Source organism: Scyliorhinus torazame, chromosome 3 (genome assembly GCF_047496885.1).
Source record: "Scyliorhinus torazame isolate Kashiwa2021f chromosome 3, sScyTor2.1, whole genome shotgun sequence".
NCBI classification, from domain to species: domain Eukaryota; kingdom Metazoa; phylum Chordata; class Chondrichthyes; order Carcharhiniformes; family Scyliorhinidae; genus Scyliorhinus; species Scyliorhinus torazame.
This window is the reverse complement of record NC_092709.1, coordinates 315,668,839-315,685,716: the sequence shown is the minus strand read 5'-3', so window position 1 is coordinate 315,685,716 and position 16,878 is coordinate 315,668,839. Positions and strand designations below refer to the sequence as shown.

General features: G+C 43.7%; 1 protein-coding gene across 1 annotated transcript in view; it reads right to left on the bottom strand.

The window, feature by feature from the left end:
* The window catches only part of LOC140409251 (E3 ubiquitin-protein ligase RMND5A), a 59,273-nt gene extending 44,839 nt beyond the window's left edge, over positions 1-14,434 (bottom strand). The window contains exon 1 of the mRNA XM_072497586.1: positions 14,048-14,434. Coding sequence (XP_072353687.1) covers positions 14,048-14,189 — 142 coding nt within the window. The 5' untranslated portion in view covers positions 14,190-14,434. The remainder of the gene's footprint in view (positions 1-14,047) is intronic.
* Between the last annotated feature and the right edge of the window lie 2,444 nt (positions 14,435-16,878).

Below are 16,878 nucleotides of genomic sequence, written 5' to 3'. Positions count from 1 at the left end.
ATCCCGCGCATGCTGATTTTGGATTCTGCTGGTGTTTATGTCAGCTGACCAGTGTGTACAAATGTGGCACTGCATAATCAGTTTCCAGACTGGATTATCGTCATTGAACACCTTACATCAGCATCAAGCATTCTTTTAGGTACAAGGTATCGACAATGCTAACCTCAATATCATTTTTCTTCAGGTCATGGAACTGTAAGCCACAAAGCAAAATAATTTGGCTAAACTACAAGATTAAATTTGTAAAAATTCAAAATGAGTGAATTCAGAAATTAAATCAGAACTTAGTACAAAACACTATCAGAAATATATTACTCAAATTATCTATGGTCTGTATTTTAACAAAGAGGACAGGGCCCTTCTAGCAAAAGTAAGTGAGCCATATTGCGAGCCCAGCTGATAATCTTAAATTCTTACTGCACTCGGAATTGCTCAGCATGTGCTGCCCAATTGCGGAACCACATGATCCTTGGCCAGACACCGGGTTATGTGGGGAGATCCAGTGAGGGATCAATAACATTTTGTTTATAGATAAAGTTTTGAGATTCAAGGTGCTTCCTAAGTGAATAACGCCACAAGATTCCACTGGTTTTGGACAAAAATAAACTTTACTACACAAGTTCAGAAAGATAAAACAATTTACAATATCTACCTTATACTTTAATATTCAGGGTAATTATGATGCTTACATGAATTACCAGGGGAACTGTGGTTGGAAGTACTACATTGTACAATAGATGACAGATGCGACCAAAAAAGATTCCGTGAATTTCTCAACATCCCATCCAGATGTTTGTCACACTGTGAGCCAACCAATCTAATTGAAACTTTGTCTTTCTCACAGGGGTTTCTAATCTCCACCTTTGAAGATCTTGCCTTGAAATTCTCTCCAAACATTTGCTCCCATTTGGATGGTTTCAACAATGACCCACCTCAAAGGGTTTCAATCTTGCCTTTAGATTCCTTTCCCTAGATCTCCAAGAACATTCATGTTCCACTTTCCAAGCACAATTTTAGATCTTCAGCCATGCAAGGCAGGACACCACGGCTCCAAAGGGGTACACCTTTGCTCCAACAGCCCGAAGTATGAAATCACCAACCTTTGGCAGCCTTCTCGATTCTTCAAGGCTCCAATCGTGTCCACCTTGCTCAAAAATGTGCTTCCCTGCAGCTCTTTCTTGAATTCAGAGCCTATTATTCTGCTCCTTTCTTTAACTTTACTTATGGGGACCTATTCCTGCCCCCTGGCCTTCATCATCTCTCCCAGTCCCCATCCCGTGTCCTGCTCCCTGAAATGCGTTCAATGTAATGCTCTGTACCAGGTCATGAAAATGAAAATCGCTTATTGTCACAAGTAGGCTTCAATGAAGTTACTGTGAAAAGCCCCTAGTCGCCACATTCCGGCGCCTGTTCGGGGAGGCTGTTACGGGAATTGCCTCCCCGAACAGGCGCCGGAATGTGGCGACTAGGGGCTTTTCACAGTAACTTCATTGAAGCCTACTTGTGACAATAAGCGATTTTCATTTTCATGACCTGGTACAGAGCATTACATTGAACGCATTCCAGGGAGCAGGACATGGGATGGGGACTGGGAGAGATGATGGAGAAAGCCAGGGGGCAGGAATAGGTAATCTGACCTGTGTTTCCACCACACATGCGCGCAGGACTGGTCCCTGACCTGAAGAGTGGGAAAAGATCAAAACTGTTCATGTGTAGCCATTTCCCAGCTGGGCTGTGTGGGAATCCAAAGGTTCTTTGGGAACTGGAGTTCATGACCTACAAACTAAAGAAGGTAATGTATTTAAGTTGCATCACATCAGGCACTGCACTTTTTCTGAATTAAAATTTAGGGCAGCACGGTAGCCTTGTCGATAGCACAATTGCTTCACAGCTCCAGGGTCCCAGGTTCGATTCTGGCTTGGGTCACTGTCTGTGCGGAGTCTGCACATCCTCCCCGTGTGTGCGTGGGTTTCCTCCGGGTGCTCCGGTTTCCTCCCACAGTCCAAAGATGTGCGGGTTAGGTGGATTGGCCATGATAAATTCCCCCTAGTGTCCAAAATTGCCCTTAGTGTTGGATGGGGTTACTGGGTTATGGGGATAGGTTGGCGGTGTTGACTTTGGGTAGGGTGCTCGGTGAGCCGGTGCAGACTCATTGGGCTGAATGGCCTCCTTCTGCACTGTAAATTCTATGAAAAGCATGGGGGAAAATAGACCCTGGCTGCAATCTCCATTGCAACATCTTGACCAGAGTCAACCTGCCAACTAATCAACACACTTTCTTCATACGGAATATTTAAGAATGTTATAGTTCTGATCCTTGGAGCAATGGTTATACCTTCACATAAAAGATAACAATTACTATACAAAAAGTCACAGTGAAAATTCCTTAATAGCCACACTCTGGCATCTGTTCGGGTACACTGAGGGAGAATTCAATAGTTTTTTCCCCCCCCGTTTATGGGATGTGGGCGTTGCTGGCTGGGCCAGCACTTATTGCCCATCCCGGAGGGCATGTAAGAGTCAACCACATTGCAATGGGTCTGGAGTCACATGTAGGCCATACCAGGTAAGGACAGCAGATTTCCTTCCCTAAAGGACATTAGTGAACCAGGTGGGTTTTTACGACAATTGACAATGGTTTCATGATCATGAGACTTTAAATTCCAGATTTTTATTGAATTCAAATTCCACCATCTGCCCTGATGGGATTCAAACATAGGTCCCCAGAGCATCACCATGGGTCTCTGGATCAGTAGTCCAGTGACAATACCACTATGCCACTGCCTCCCCCAAAAGTGCAGCAATATTGCCATGAGTTACCTGAACAGATGTGACAATAGGCTTACAAGAAAAAAGTTCTTGCAGATGTGAGAACACTAAGTAATTCATCAATAGTATATAGTAAGGTGGTACTTTGGTATAAACAGTATAGCATGCAGCATTCTCTCAGTGCAAATAAGAAATAAGATAGGGCATTGAGTAGAAATTAACAAAACATTATTTTGAACAATAGCAGTGAAATCAACAAATATGCTAACAGAGAAAAATACGCTGTTCCTCCCAAAGGTAGAATATTGATTACACATAATGAAGACAACAGTTATGGTGGCTTTTCGAATCATACATAAAAAACTTTGTTCACTCAAAAAATTAGTTTTAGGTTATTCAGAAGAGACATTAAACCAAGGGCCATTATCCTCTCAGGCGAACATAAAAATCCAATGGAACTAGTCAAGTATTCTTTATCCATAAATCTTGCAAACTGAACTTACCCAAAACCCCCATTTTTTTAAAACCTCATCTACCTTTAGCACACAAAGTCTAGTTGTCTGTCTGCACTATTTACTTTGTAATTTTTGCAGTGAACATGTCAAAAGGAAACGGATTACAGGTACCCTGTATTTATTATTTAGTGGTACATCTTACATTTCGAGTCATTTTATTTACTTTAGACCAGGGTTTTTCAGGGTCATGACCCGCAGGTGGGTGTCAGAAGGGTCGCAGAGTCAAGGGTCACGGTGTTTATGTGTCCAGTTCCAGCACCGGATTTCCGGGTCCTTCTTGCTTCCTGTCATAGGATTATGCTGCTCTCCTGCTCAGGCCTCAAAAAAAAAATCAATGTAAAGTTTTAGGTGAAGGATTTTGTTTCGTAAATACCTCCCTACTTTTCTTATGGTCAAGCAGGAATTCTAACTGCTGTATTTTCATGCATCCGGCTGCTTAATTCTGGTAGCAGAGTGGTTAGCACTGTTGTTTCACAGCGCCAGGGACTCGGGTTCGATTCCTAGCTTGGGCCACTGTCTGTGCGGAGTCTGTACGTTCTTCCCGTGTCTGCGTGGGTTTCCTCCAGGTGCTCCAGTTTTTTCCCACAAGCCCTGAAAGACATGCCTGTTAGGTGTATTGGACATTCTGAATTCTCCCTCAGTGTACCCGAACAGGTGCCAGAGTGTGGCTATTAAGGAATTTTCACAGTAACTTCATTGTAGTGTTAATGTAAGCCTAATTGTGACACTAATAAAGATTATTATTATTAATTTGAAAAGTAATTGTGACAGGATTTTGGGTTTGAATCCAGTCACAAGTCCACCCTCTCATCCTGTGCAGAAGTGGTCCCATGGCACTGTGCTGAAGACAAAGGAGCAGTGGGGTTATCACCCTGAGCACTGGCTGATATTTATCCGAGAATTGCAGCTTGGATAGGATATCTTAATTATTCTCAGCACTTACTGAGAGCCGAGTTGTGTAAGACTAGCTATAGTCTAAAGCAGTGTTTTTCACTTTTTTCCCTGGACCCACTTTTGCTATAGCTAGCCTACGATTAGGCTACTGTAACGCAAGTAAGCCAAGTCCTATATGTGGATTCTGAAAAACAAAATTATCTGAAATCGGAAATGTAAGCGGCCCCAAAGGTTTCAGGTAAAGGATACTCGAACTGTATTTAAAAGAGCAAGCAATTCCTCCCTCAACACGCATTATAACATTGCCACATATGTGCAAATTGGCTTCCACATTTCTTCCATCACAACCTTTTTATTTATTTGTTCATGGGTTGGGATCACAAGTACAGGCTCTGAAGCATTTGGAATGCCCAGTCAGGAAAGTTGCTACTTAAAAAGTCTTTCTTATGTTTACAAGTTTCTTTACACGATCAACATTTTAAAATTAAATTTATTTCTACTCCCATTACATACCGTAATGTAATGAGCTATGTTATCCGGTGCTCATTTACCATGGGATGGATACCTCCCGCTTCAGTATGCCCAATTAAAGGATGTCTACCGAAGAGTTCTACCATGATAGTAAACATGCTACTCCCATGAGTTTCTGGAAAGTAAATATAGTATGCCGGGGTCTAAACTATAGCCCTACCAAACAAACAAAATTAAGCAACGGTCCCATTTGCACTTGCACCTCTTACTTATCATAGAATCATCGAATTTACAGTGCAGAAGGAGGCCATTTGGCCCATCGAGTCTACACTGGTCATTGGAAAAACCACCCTACTTAAGCCCACGCCTCCACTCTATCCCCGTAACCCAGTCTAACCTTTTGCACACTAAGGGGCAATTTAGCTTAACCAAACCAACTTGCACATCCCTGGACTGTGGGAGTAAATTGGAGCACCCGGATGAAACTCACGCAGACATGGAAGGAAGTGCAAACTCTGTTACATGTTTAGAAGAAAAGGTCTAGATTACAGTGCAACATTTTACAATTGAATAGCTATAACAACACCGCTCTAGAAGTTTGGGAGACTTTTAAATATTCTTATTTAATGTTTGTGGACGTGGAAGTTTAGAAAAAACTGCATTTACTCCTTGGCGGGGTAATCCTCAAATTGGAACATCAAGGTAATAGTAATTAAGTCTCAAAATAACTGATAAATTAACACGGATTTAAACTTTTGAAGATAGTCCTCAGGCTCCATAACATGCCCATGAAGAGAAACCCTGAATAAGCCACTGAAGTGGGACAGTTAGGATTGGTATTAAAATATATATACAGTATTTTGGGAGTAGACTCAAGGGGCATGACAATAAGCATTATGGAGATGAACAACAATAACTCCTCACAGCCTGTGTAAACATGAAGGAGATGAAATAAATTCAATTCCAGACAGGGTGGGAAGACTAGATATTGTCTAACTCACTGATTAAGTCAGAAAAACTCACCAGGCGATGTATGTAATAGAATTAACAGTCATTAGTGCTATTAGTGCTATTGGGTGGAGAAATCAGTAACCCTTGGTGAGAAGCTCACATACAGGGACATAAGGTAATGACAGAGTCACACACGATGGAAGGCCCTCTATGATCAAGTACACCATCAACTCAGGGTGGACTCTTGCATAAAACTCAGAGTAACAATAGTAGTTGTCGGGTCTCAGGACACTGTTTGCATTCATGGGAGCACAGCAAAATAAGAATTATCTTGGAATCAGCGAAAGCTTACGGCATAGAAACAGGGTACTTAGCACATCATGCCTGGGCCGGCCGAAAAATGAGCCACCCAGATTAACCCCACTTTCCAGCATTTGGTCTGTCGCCCTACAGATTGCGGCACTGGAGGTACATATCCAGACAACTGAGGGTTGTGCCTCGACTATGCTTTCAGACAGCAAGTTGCAGACCCCTACCATCCTCTGGGTGATAAAATATTTCCTCATCTTCCCTCTAATCTTCCTACTAATCACTTTAAATCTATACCCCCTAGTCATTGACCACTTGCTAAGTAAATAGGCCCTTCCAGTGCACTCTATCCAGGCCCCTCACAACCTTGCCGATCTCAATCAAATCTCCCTTCAGCCCCCTCTGTTCCAAGGAGAACAATCTCAGCCAATCAAATCTTTCCTCATTGCTGCAATTTTCCAGTCCTGGCAACATCCTCCTAAATCTCTGCTGCGCCCTCGCTGCTGAAATTACATCCTTTCTACAATGAGGTGACCTGAATAACCCACTGTATTCAAATTGTGGCCTAACTAATGATTTACACGGTTCCAGCATAGCCTCCCTGCTCTTATATTCTATATCTCGGCCAATAAATGAAAGAAATCCATATGCCTTCTTAATCATCTTATCAACCTGTCCTGCTACCTTCAGGGATCTGTGGACATCACTCCAATGTCCCTCACTTCTTTGACACCTCCCAGTATTGCCCCATTTATTGTGTATTCCCTTGCCTTGTTTGACCTCCCCAAATACACATCACACTTCTCTACATTGAATTCCTTTTGCCACTTTTCTGCTCACCTGACCAATCCATTGATGTCTTACTGCAGTTTACAGCCATCCTCCTCGCTATCAACCACAGTCAATGGACACAACAATTGGCTGTGTGGTTGATAATTCAATCAAGTATTTTTAAGAAGTGGGTTAGCCCTGTTGCCTCACGGCACCGAGCCCCAGGTTCGATCCGGGCTCTAGGTCACTGTCCGTGCGGAGTTTGCACATTCTCCCCGTGTTTGCGTGGGTTTCGCCCCCACAACCCAGATGTGCAGGCTAGGTGGATTGGTCAGGTTAAATTGCCACTTTTTTGGGGGGGGAAATGAATTGGGCACTCTAAATTTTTTTAAAAAGTATTTTTAAGGAAAGGGAGAAAATTTATAAGTAGAAAAAAATACAAGCACTTCATTCCACAGATCAGTTTAGGAGTCCGAAAGTGAATGGGAAGAACAGTGTAACATGTGCAAATAATGGATTGTATTTCCCAGTACCCAGCTCCCTTGTTTATCCAGTGAGAACACAAATCAGCAAGGTCCTAAGTTTGGCTCATTTTAAGCAATAGTAGCCTCAGTACTGCTGAGTAGAAAGGGAAAAAATGCCACCCATGGATCTTGTGTCCAATCAATGGTTTAAAACCCTATTAGACAACTATGGTGGCTCACATAAACAAATAGCTTCTGACACCCATTGTCAACTCACAAGAATGGAATTTTCACATACTCTCCGTGTTTGCGTGCGTTTCGCCCCCACAACCCAAAGATGTGCAGGGTAGGTAGATTGGCCATGCTAAATTGCACCTTAATTGGAAAAAATGAATTGGGTACTCTAAATTTATAAAACAAAACTCACAAGAATGGCCTCATGGGTATGACGATTGTTTTAATCGGCATCCAGGAAATATAATATCAGCATGGAGTCAAAGAATTCAAGGGAGAAAGCGGAATCAAGAGAAAAATGGCAAAAAATAGAATAATTCTCATTATGCAACTAAAGGCTGTGTAGAAATAAGCTTCTATCAATAATGATTATTGGTGTTCTATACCAACATTATGAAATAAAGGGACAGCGCATAATGCCCAGTAAAAAAGTTAAAAATTTAAATTATTATAATTATGAAACCACAGTATACAGAGATGCCCCCATCGGGGGGCATGGCAGCACAGTGGTTAGCACAGTTGCTTCACAGCTCCATTGTCCCAGGTTCGATTCCCGGCTTGGGTCACTGTCTGTGCGGAGTTTGCACTTTCTACCCGTGTCTGCGTGGGTTTCCACTGGGTGCTCCAGTTTCCTCCCACAGTCCAAAGACGTGCAGGTTAGGTGGATTGGCCATGCTAAATTGCCATTCGTGTCCAAAGGGGTTGGGTGGGATTCCTGGGTTTTGGGATGGAGTGGGGTGTGGGCTTAGGTATGGTGCTCTTTCCAAGGGCTGGTGCAGGCTCGATGGGCCGAATGGCCTCTTTCTGCACTGTAAATTCTATGATTCTATGAAATACTAATCTAACCTCAGGGTGCAAAGGACAATCATGATTTAAGGTATATTAACGACTAATGAAATGAAATGAAAATTGCTTATTGTCACAAGTAGGCTTCAAATGAAGTTACTGTGAAAAGCCCCTAGTCGCCACATTCCGGCGCCTGTTCAGGGAGGCTGGTACGGGAATTGAACCGTGCTGCTGGCCTACCTTGGTCTGCTTTCAAAGCCAGCAATTTAACACTGTGGCCATACCAGCCCCAACTAGGTTACGCAAGTGCAGTTTAGAAAATGCACACATCATCAAATCTCACGTCTAAAAAATTAAGTAAAATTCATCTTTTTTACACTACATCACCTTGGAACAAAGAAGGCTGAGGGGTGACTTAATAGAGGTGTACAAAATTATGAGAGGAAGAGATAGGGTGGATAAAATTGTTTCCCTTGGTGGAGAATTCTAGAACCAGGGGACATAGATTCAAGATAAGCGGCAGACGGCATAGAGGGGACATGGGGAAAACCTTTTTACGCAGAGGGTAGTGGGAGACTGGAATTCGCTGCCCGCGTTGGTGGTGGAGGCAGAGGCCCTAAACTCTTTAAAAAAAGGTACCTGGATTGGCACCTTAAGTGCTGTAAACTGCAGGGCTATGGAACAGGTGCAGGAAGGTGAGATTAGAAAGGGCACCTGAGTATCCTTGGGCTGACATGTACACGAGCCGAATGGCCTCCTTCTGTGCTGTCACTTTTCTATGATTTGAATGGCTGCAGAACAGTTTGGAACATCCTAGCATGAAAGCCACCACATGCAAATACCAGTCTCGCTTTCTATCACAAATAGTACTGAAGTCAAAAGTACAAATGACACTTTGCACTACTTCAAATTTGCACACACAAACCCAAAACATGCATCCAAATATAGCATTCAGGTCTTAACTGCTCACACAATTTCTCACTATTGCTGTATTTTTTTAAAAATATATATTTTATTGAAGTTTTTCAAACAAAGATTTTCCGTTTTTACAACTTAATAAAGGAATATATATTAAACGTTATTTAAATAATATATTAAACTATCAACAGATGGAAAAATAAATAAACAAAAAGCAAATATCAACAACTAACTAAGAAAAAACAAGAACACGGAATAATCCTCCCTCCCCCCTCGGTTGCCTTTTCTATTTTTCCATTATCGTTCCGTGAGATAGTCAAGGAACGGTTGCCACCGCCTGGTGAACCCCTGAGCCGATCCTCTTAACGCATATTTTATTCGTTCCAGTTTTATGAACCCTGCCATGTCGTTTATCCAGGCCTCCACGCCCAGGGGCTTCGCTTCTTTCCACACAAGTAGAATCCTTCGCCAGGCTACTAGGGACGCAAAGGCCAAGACGTCGGCCTCTTTCGCCTCCTGCACTCCCGGCTCTTCTGCAACCCCAAATATAGCCAACCCCCAGCTTGGTTTGACCCGGACCCCCACCACCTTTGAGATCACTCTTGCCACACCCTCCCAGAACTCATGCAGTGCCGGACACGACCAGAACATGTGACTGTGGTTCGCCGAGCTTCCCGAGCACCTCCCACACCTGTCCTCCACCCCAAAAAACCTGCTCAGTCTTGCTCCCGTCATATGCGCTCTGTGTAGAACCTTAAATTGAATCAGGCTAAGCCTGGCACACGAGGACGAGGAATTTACCCTACTTAGGGCATCTGCCCACAGCCCCTCCTCAATCTCTTCCCCCAGCTCCTCTTCCCATTTTCCCTTCAGCTCCTCTACCATCGCCTCCCCCTCGTCTCTCATCTCCCTGTATATTTCGGCACTATTGCTGTATTGATTCTGGTTCATAAATAGGGCAGATTCAACATATGCAAAAGCTAACTCCAATGAAACTGAATGAATGTGTGATATTTTGGATTCAGCTTACACCATAATAATATTCAACTGCCTCCCCTTTCAACCGCATAGCACCGACAGTCATCGCTAATACTTCGAGAGGCACTTACCAAATAAATTTTCAAAACAAACACAAACTAAACAAGATAAGTTGAAAAATCACGATGTACTGCCTAATCATAGAAGGAAGCTAATTTTATATAAACTGCTCACCTCTCCCGCTAGTCTAAGAAAATCATAGCACAATATCATACAAATCTGAGCCAGTGTAATCACTAACAAGAATAAAAACTTGTATTTGCATAGGGCATTTATCATAGAAACATTATCAATCAAAACCTGACACCGACTCACATAAGGCGGCATGAGGGCAGATGATCAAAAGCTTTGTTAAAGAGCTTGGTACCAATACACTAAAAAAAACCTTGGCCAATATGCTGTAATCTAGCTACACCCTTAACATGTTTCTGAAGCTCAAGTGGATGTTATGTGCAACAACAAAAATTCACATTCAGTGTTGTTACACTATAAACTCACTGAAAACAAAACACCTCGGCTTCAACCTCAGAATATTGCCGATATACTATTCCTACTTAAAATTCTTACCGCTATAATGTTAGAGCACAGCTCAATTTGCAGTACACGATTTTACAAACTGCAGACTATAATGCTCGGCTTCAACCTCAGAACATTATCAATACATTATTCTTTCCTAAAATCTTACTGCAACAATGTTAGAGCATAGTTCAATTTGCAATATATGTTTTTACAAACTGCAGGCTATAATGCATACATGTTTTTCCGAGCAGCATAAAAGCCAAGTTGCAATCAATAAGATTCAATAGGTTTACTTACGTAGTTTCCCTCTCAACTGCATTAGGACTGTCAACATAGCATACTATCAAACAATTAAGTGCACTATAATGTTACCATAATCACGCTATGCACACCACAGAGACCACATACCCATAACAATGGAATTTTAGGCTGAAGCTTGCAGTGTGCCATCTGTCGACTGTAACATCGCTGAAATGGAGCACATTGTAAATAAAAATATAAGAAATAGGAGGGTTAGATCATTCAGTCTCTTGAGCCTTTTCCACCATTAAATACCATCATGGCTGCGTTTCTATCTCAACAATACTTTGCTGTACTACCCTTATACCCTCTGATTCCCTTAGTTTGCCAAAAATATATTGATCACTAACCTGAATATACTCAACAACTGAGGATCCACAACTCTCTGGGTAAAGAATTCCAAAACTTCACTCATAGTGAAGACATTTTGCCTCACCTCAGACCCAAATGGCTGACTCGTATCTGAAATTCTGACTCCCATTCTAGACTCTCGAGCAAAGGAAGCATCCTCGCAACATCTGTGCTATTGATGATCTCGTGAACTATATGTTTCAATGAGATCTTTCATTCTTCCAAACTCTATGAAATATATAATTGAATTATCGAATGGTTACAGCACAGGAGGAGGCTATTTGACCCGTCATGTCTGTGTTGGCTCTCTGTAAGAGCAATTTACCTAGTGCCATTCCCCTATAGCCCTGCACACTTTTCCTTATTTCAGATAATAATCCAATTTCTTCTTGATTGAACCTGCCACCACCGCACTCTCAGACGGTGCATTCCTGACCACTGCATGAAAAAGTTCCCCCTCATGTCGCCATTGCTTCTTTTGCCAATTACCTTATATCTGTGCCCTCTCATTTTCGATTCATCCACCAATGGGAACAGTTTCTCCCTATCCAACCTGTCCAGACTCATGATTTTGAACATCTCTGCCAAATCACCTCTCGCCTTTTCTGCTCCAAGGAGAACAATCCCAACTGTTTCAATCTCTCTGCATTAAACTATTCGGAATCCATCTGATAAGTGATCTGAATTGAAATTACCAAGTACATGAAATGCTTAAGAGAGCAAATAGGTAACTTCACATGTATGTCTTTTCAAGCTTTACAATGTATATCAAACTATCTCAATATGTTTAATAGTTACGTAAGGCTCACTGTTGAATGTGTAGCACTATTTTAAAATGTTGGACTTACCAAAGAGCATATGAACAAGTTTGAAACCATTGGGAAATGAGCACTGAATCTGCATCAAAGCAACACTGACACAATCACACAACTGAATCGAAAAGCAGAATACTGTTCTCATTAAAGGTCATTGACATGAAATGTTAACTGTTTCACTGAACAGATGCTGCCATAACCTGCTCAGTATTTCTAGCATTTTCTGTTTGTATTACTGAATGTGCTCCCTCAATGAAAGACAGGAAAAGTTCTGTCTGGACTTAACTAGAAAACTCTTGAACCTCATCTCCCAGTGCCACTATCTCTTGCCACGACCATATAAAAGTGACAAAATTAAGGAAAAGCAACCCTATTCTGCAAAATAAGAGAAGAGAACAAATAGACCGTGAGGCAGCCTTATCCCCTACTCAGGCTTATTTTATAAAACTCATAAACAGTATGTAAATGATTGAAGGAATTTAAGGTACCCAACCTGACAATACAGGATCTATGGACTTGAATACAAAATACAGAGTATAGCAGACCTTCCATTTTTATGTAAATTAAGGAGAACTGCATTTTGCAATGTATTGCAATTATTTTTAGAACTAGAATTTACAATTCAGAAGGAGGCCATTCAGCCCATCGAGTCTGCACCGGCCCTTACAAAAGATCACCCTACCCAAGCCCACGTATCTACCCTATCCCGTAACCCAGCAACCCCCGCTTAACATTTTAGGACACATGGGGCAATTTAGCACGGCTAATCCACCTAACGCGCACATCTTTGGACTGTGGGAGGAAACCGGAGCACCCGGAGGAAACCCACGCAGACACGGGGAGAACGTGATTTGAGATGTTAAAAGCTGAGCAACCCTGTTATTCTTTCATACTTTTAAATTATTGTCTATAATTGCTATAAATTACGATTACTTGTATTATTTGTATCATCACACCTCTGCATCTGCCACCATGAAGATTTTCAGTAAACCAGTTATTAATCAGCACCAATTGAAATTCCTCATGGACAGAACCATTCTCGTGAATCTTTTTGACACACTCTAATGCCGTCACATCCTTCCAAAAGTGTGCAGCCCAGTACTGAACGCAATTCCCCAGTTAAGACCAAACTAGTGCTTTATACAGGTTTAAGATTAACTTTCTTCTTTTGTGCCCTATGCACTTATTTATGAAGCCTAGGATCCCGTAAGTTTTATTATCTCTTTCTCTCAACCTGTCCTGGCACCTTCAGCAATTTGCACAAAGTACACTCAGATCCCTTCACTCCTGCGCCCCTTTACAATTATCAGATTAGAAACAACAGCCTGGTCTAAATGTCCACTCATAAATTAGCACTCTCATTCCAAGAGTGAGTTTAATGAACCTTTGGGGTGTCATCCTTAAAAGCAAACATATGACTCCTTGGGTAAGGAAACCAAAACTGTGCAGTTCTCCAGGTGTGGTCTAACCAAGGCCCTATATAACTGCTGTAAGACTTATTTTCCCAGTCCTGAAGTCAACTGTGCAAACACATCAGTTAAAGTGTGAGCGTTGCATAACATCATACATGACACAAGAGTTCAAATGTGATAAATATTAAGTGTAAGGTACATTGCACACTTATCCTCAGTTGTGTACATTCCAGTCATAGAATCAGGTCCTGTCAGTGGGCAATAACACCCACTACATCTCAACAGTGCAGTGGAGAATAAGTAAACATCTCTCTCACACATATGGGGGAGCCAGTGTAGTTTAAGGATGAAGAACTCTAGTCAGTGTGGGTGAGTGCTATGTGACATAGTTGTAGAGGATGGTCCAGTCCGAGTGCAGTGTGTATTCGAGTTATATCAAAGCACACACAGATGAATACACACAGCACAGGCCTGGACACCGTTATAAATTGCTGCTGACCCAGTGTCCTGGTCGCCATGGCGCCTCTCACCTCCAGTCTGGGTCAACTCCTGCCTCAGGCCGCTGGTATACTCGATCAGCTCCTCCAGGGTCCGGTCGCAGTGTTGTCCGTAGGTGGTGAATTTCTGCAGCACTTTATCCAGCTCCCTCTCCACGTTCAGACATTGCTCCATGATAGCACCAGAGGGGCGAGAGAGTGGAAGGGGAGAGAGGAGGGGGGGGGGGGGATGAGAATGGTAAACAGACAAGTCAGGCGAAGCACTCCACCAAGCGGACGCTGAATGGCTCCCGGCGAACCTCACGCCGCCGTCCGTCCGCCCGCTTTGGCCTGCCCCGGCCCGATCCGCGCCCCTCCCCCGAACTCCGGTTCGCTTCGATCCGGCCCGGTTCCTCGCCGCGCCGCGCCTGCGCCTCCCGCTCCTGTTCGAGCTGACCCCGGCCCTCTCCGCGCCTGCGCCCTCCACCCACTCTGGTCTCCGGCCCTCTTCGCGCCTGCGCCCTCCACCCACTCTGGTCCCCGGCCCTCTCCGCGCCTGCGCCCTCCACCCACTCTGGTTCCCCGGCACTCTCTGCGCATGCGCCCACTCCCCCCCCCATAAAAAAAACACACACACACAGAGCCCTCTTTGCGCATGCGACGCTGGCCCGGCCAAGCCCTCTGCGCGCCTGCGCACTGTTTTTGTTTTTCTCGCCAAACGGCAGCTGCGGCTCGACGTGCCGTGAGGGAGAGCGTGAGGGAGCGCCAACAAACATCAAATGTGTATACAGGAGAGTAATTAGCAAGGGTTGGGAGCGTAATGTTTTCTAAAATCAGCAAGCGGCCGCGTGTTAATGGGATTTTGTTTATACTGTTGATTGGGTTGTATGTTTTATGAGATGGCTTGTTTATTGGGCACTGGGCAGCAGCTGATCTGACCTTTGACCCGCTATTGCTGTGCTCCCTCCTGGCCCAGGGCACCAATGGGGAAGAATTTAGCTCAGTGAAATTGATGCAGGTTCTCTGGAGCCAGTGGTGTCCAGTGTACATTTGTGATTAAAATGTAGGTAGGAAGAATGTTCAGTGGCGGCTTGGTAATATCACTGGACTAATAAACCAGAGACCCAGGGGGTTAATGCTCTGGGGACCGGAGATCAAATCCCACGGAGCATCTGGTGGAACTTAAATTCAGTTAATGACTACACCTTGAATTGAAATCTAGTCTCAGTGACTAATGTCCTGAGGAATCTGCTTCCTTACCTTGACTACAAGTGACTCCAGACCATACCAATGTGGTTGACTCTTAATGAGTCATAATAATATATGATGTGGAGATGCCGGCGTTGGACTGGGGTGAGCTGAGGAAGGAGCAGCGCTCCGAAAGCTAGTGACATCGAAACAAACCTGTTGGACTGTAACCTGGTGTTGTAAGACTTCGTACTATAATAATACATGATGTGGAGGTGCCGACGTTGGACTGGGGTGGGCACAGTAAGAAGTCTTACAACACCAGGTTGAAGTCCAACAGGTTTGTTTCAAACACTAGCTTTTGGAGCACTGCTCCTTCCTCAGGTGAATGAAGAGGTATGTTCCAGAAACATATATATAGACAGATTCAAGGATTTCGCAAGCCCAGGCCAGATGGGGGGGGGGGGGGGGGGGGGAGGTGAATGTAATGTGACATGAATCCAAGGTCCCCGTTGAGGCTGTACTCATGTGTGCGGAACTTGGCTATAGGTTTCTGCTCGGCGATTCTGCGCTGTCGCGCGTCTTGAAGGCTGCCTTGGAGAACGCTTAGCTGAAGATCAGAGGCTGAATGCCCTTGACTGCTGAAGTGTTCCCCGACTGGAAGGGAACATTCCTTCTGGACTGCAGGAATGTGAGGCAGCAGTACTTGCCACTACCACCGTGCCGCTTCAAATGATGATTTGGAGAGATAGCACAGACATAACAGGCTGAAAGGCCTCCTTTGGTGCTGTAGCCATTCTGTGAACCTTCATTAATATAATATTTTTCACATCTTCAGGAAATTCCCAAGTGCTTCGCAGGCATTAAGTTACTTTTGAGATTAAGTCACTGTTGCTCTTTGGAGAAAAAAAACAGTAGATGAATAACCTGTCTCGTGGTGGTAGTTGAAGGATGTTGAATGTTGGCCAGGACTTCCCAGCTATTTTTCAGAAGAGTACCATAGTTCTTCTCCATCCAGCTAAATAGTCAGCTTGGGCTCTAGTTTAATATCTGAGTTAAAAGGCAGCATCTTCAAAAATGCAGCATTCCAATCATGAGCTGATTTTTGCAAACAAGGTGGCTGCCGCTTGGAGGCTTAGGGTTTTGGCCCTTACTACCCAGTTAATGAGTGTTTTGGTGGGAAACATGACAGAGAAATTGAAGCTGGTTGGTTTCTCCTCCAATGTGGAATGTTGATGGGTTATTATACCATATACCAGGCTTAAACTGAACAAAACACTGAAGAAGACTCTGCACAGACAGTGGCCCAAGCCTGGAATCAAGCCTGGGACCCTGGCACTATGCAGCAACAGTGCTCACCACGATGCTACCATGCCGGATACGCTCGGGGATTGCGGGAGTGCAATATAAGATGAGTGATATTGGACCGCGCGCCATGCTATGGACATGAGGTTAGAAACAGATCGAGTCCAGTGGCCCCCGGAGAAGTTAGATTCCGCGCTCTTGGCGGACAATAAGGTTTGTGAGAAGGTAGCCTCAGGCATCGAGAATTATGTGGATGTTAATCAGAATGGGGAGGTATTGCCACCGACTTTGCACCGGGCCTGACTGCTTTCCGGTGGCATTTTGTAAACAATTTTCAGCTTCACTTGCACCACATCTATTGGAGATGTATAATGATTCTTTGGCATGAGGGG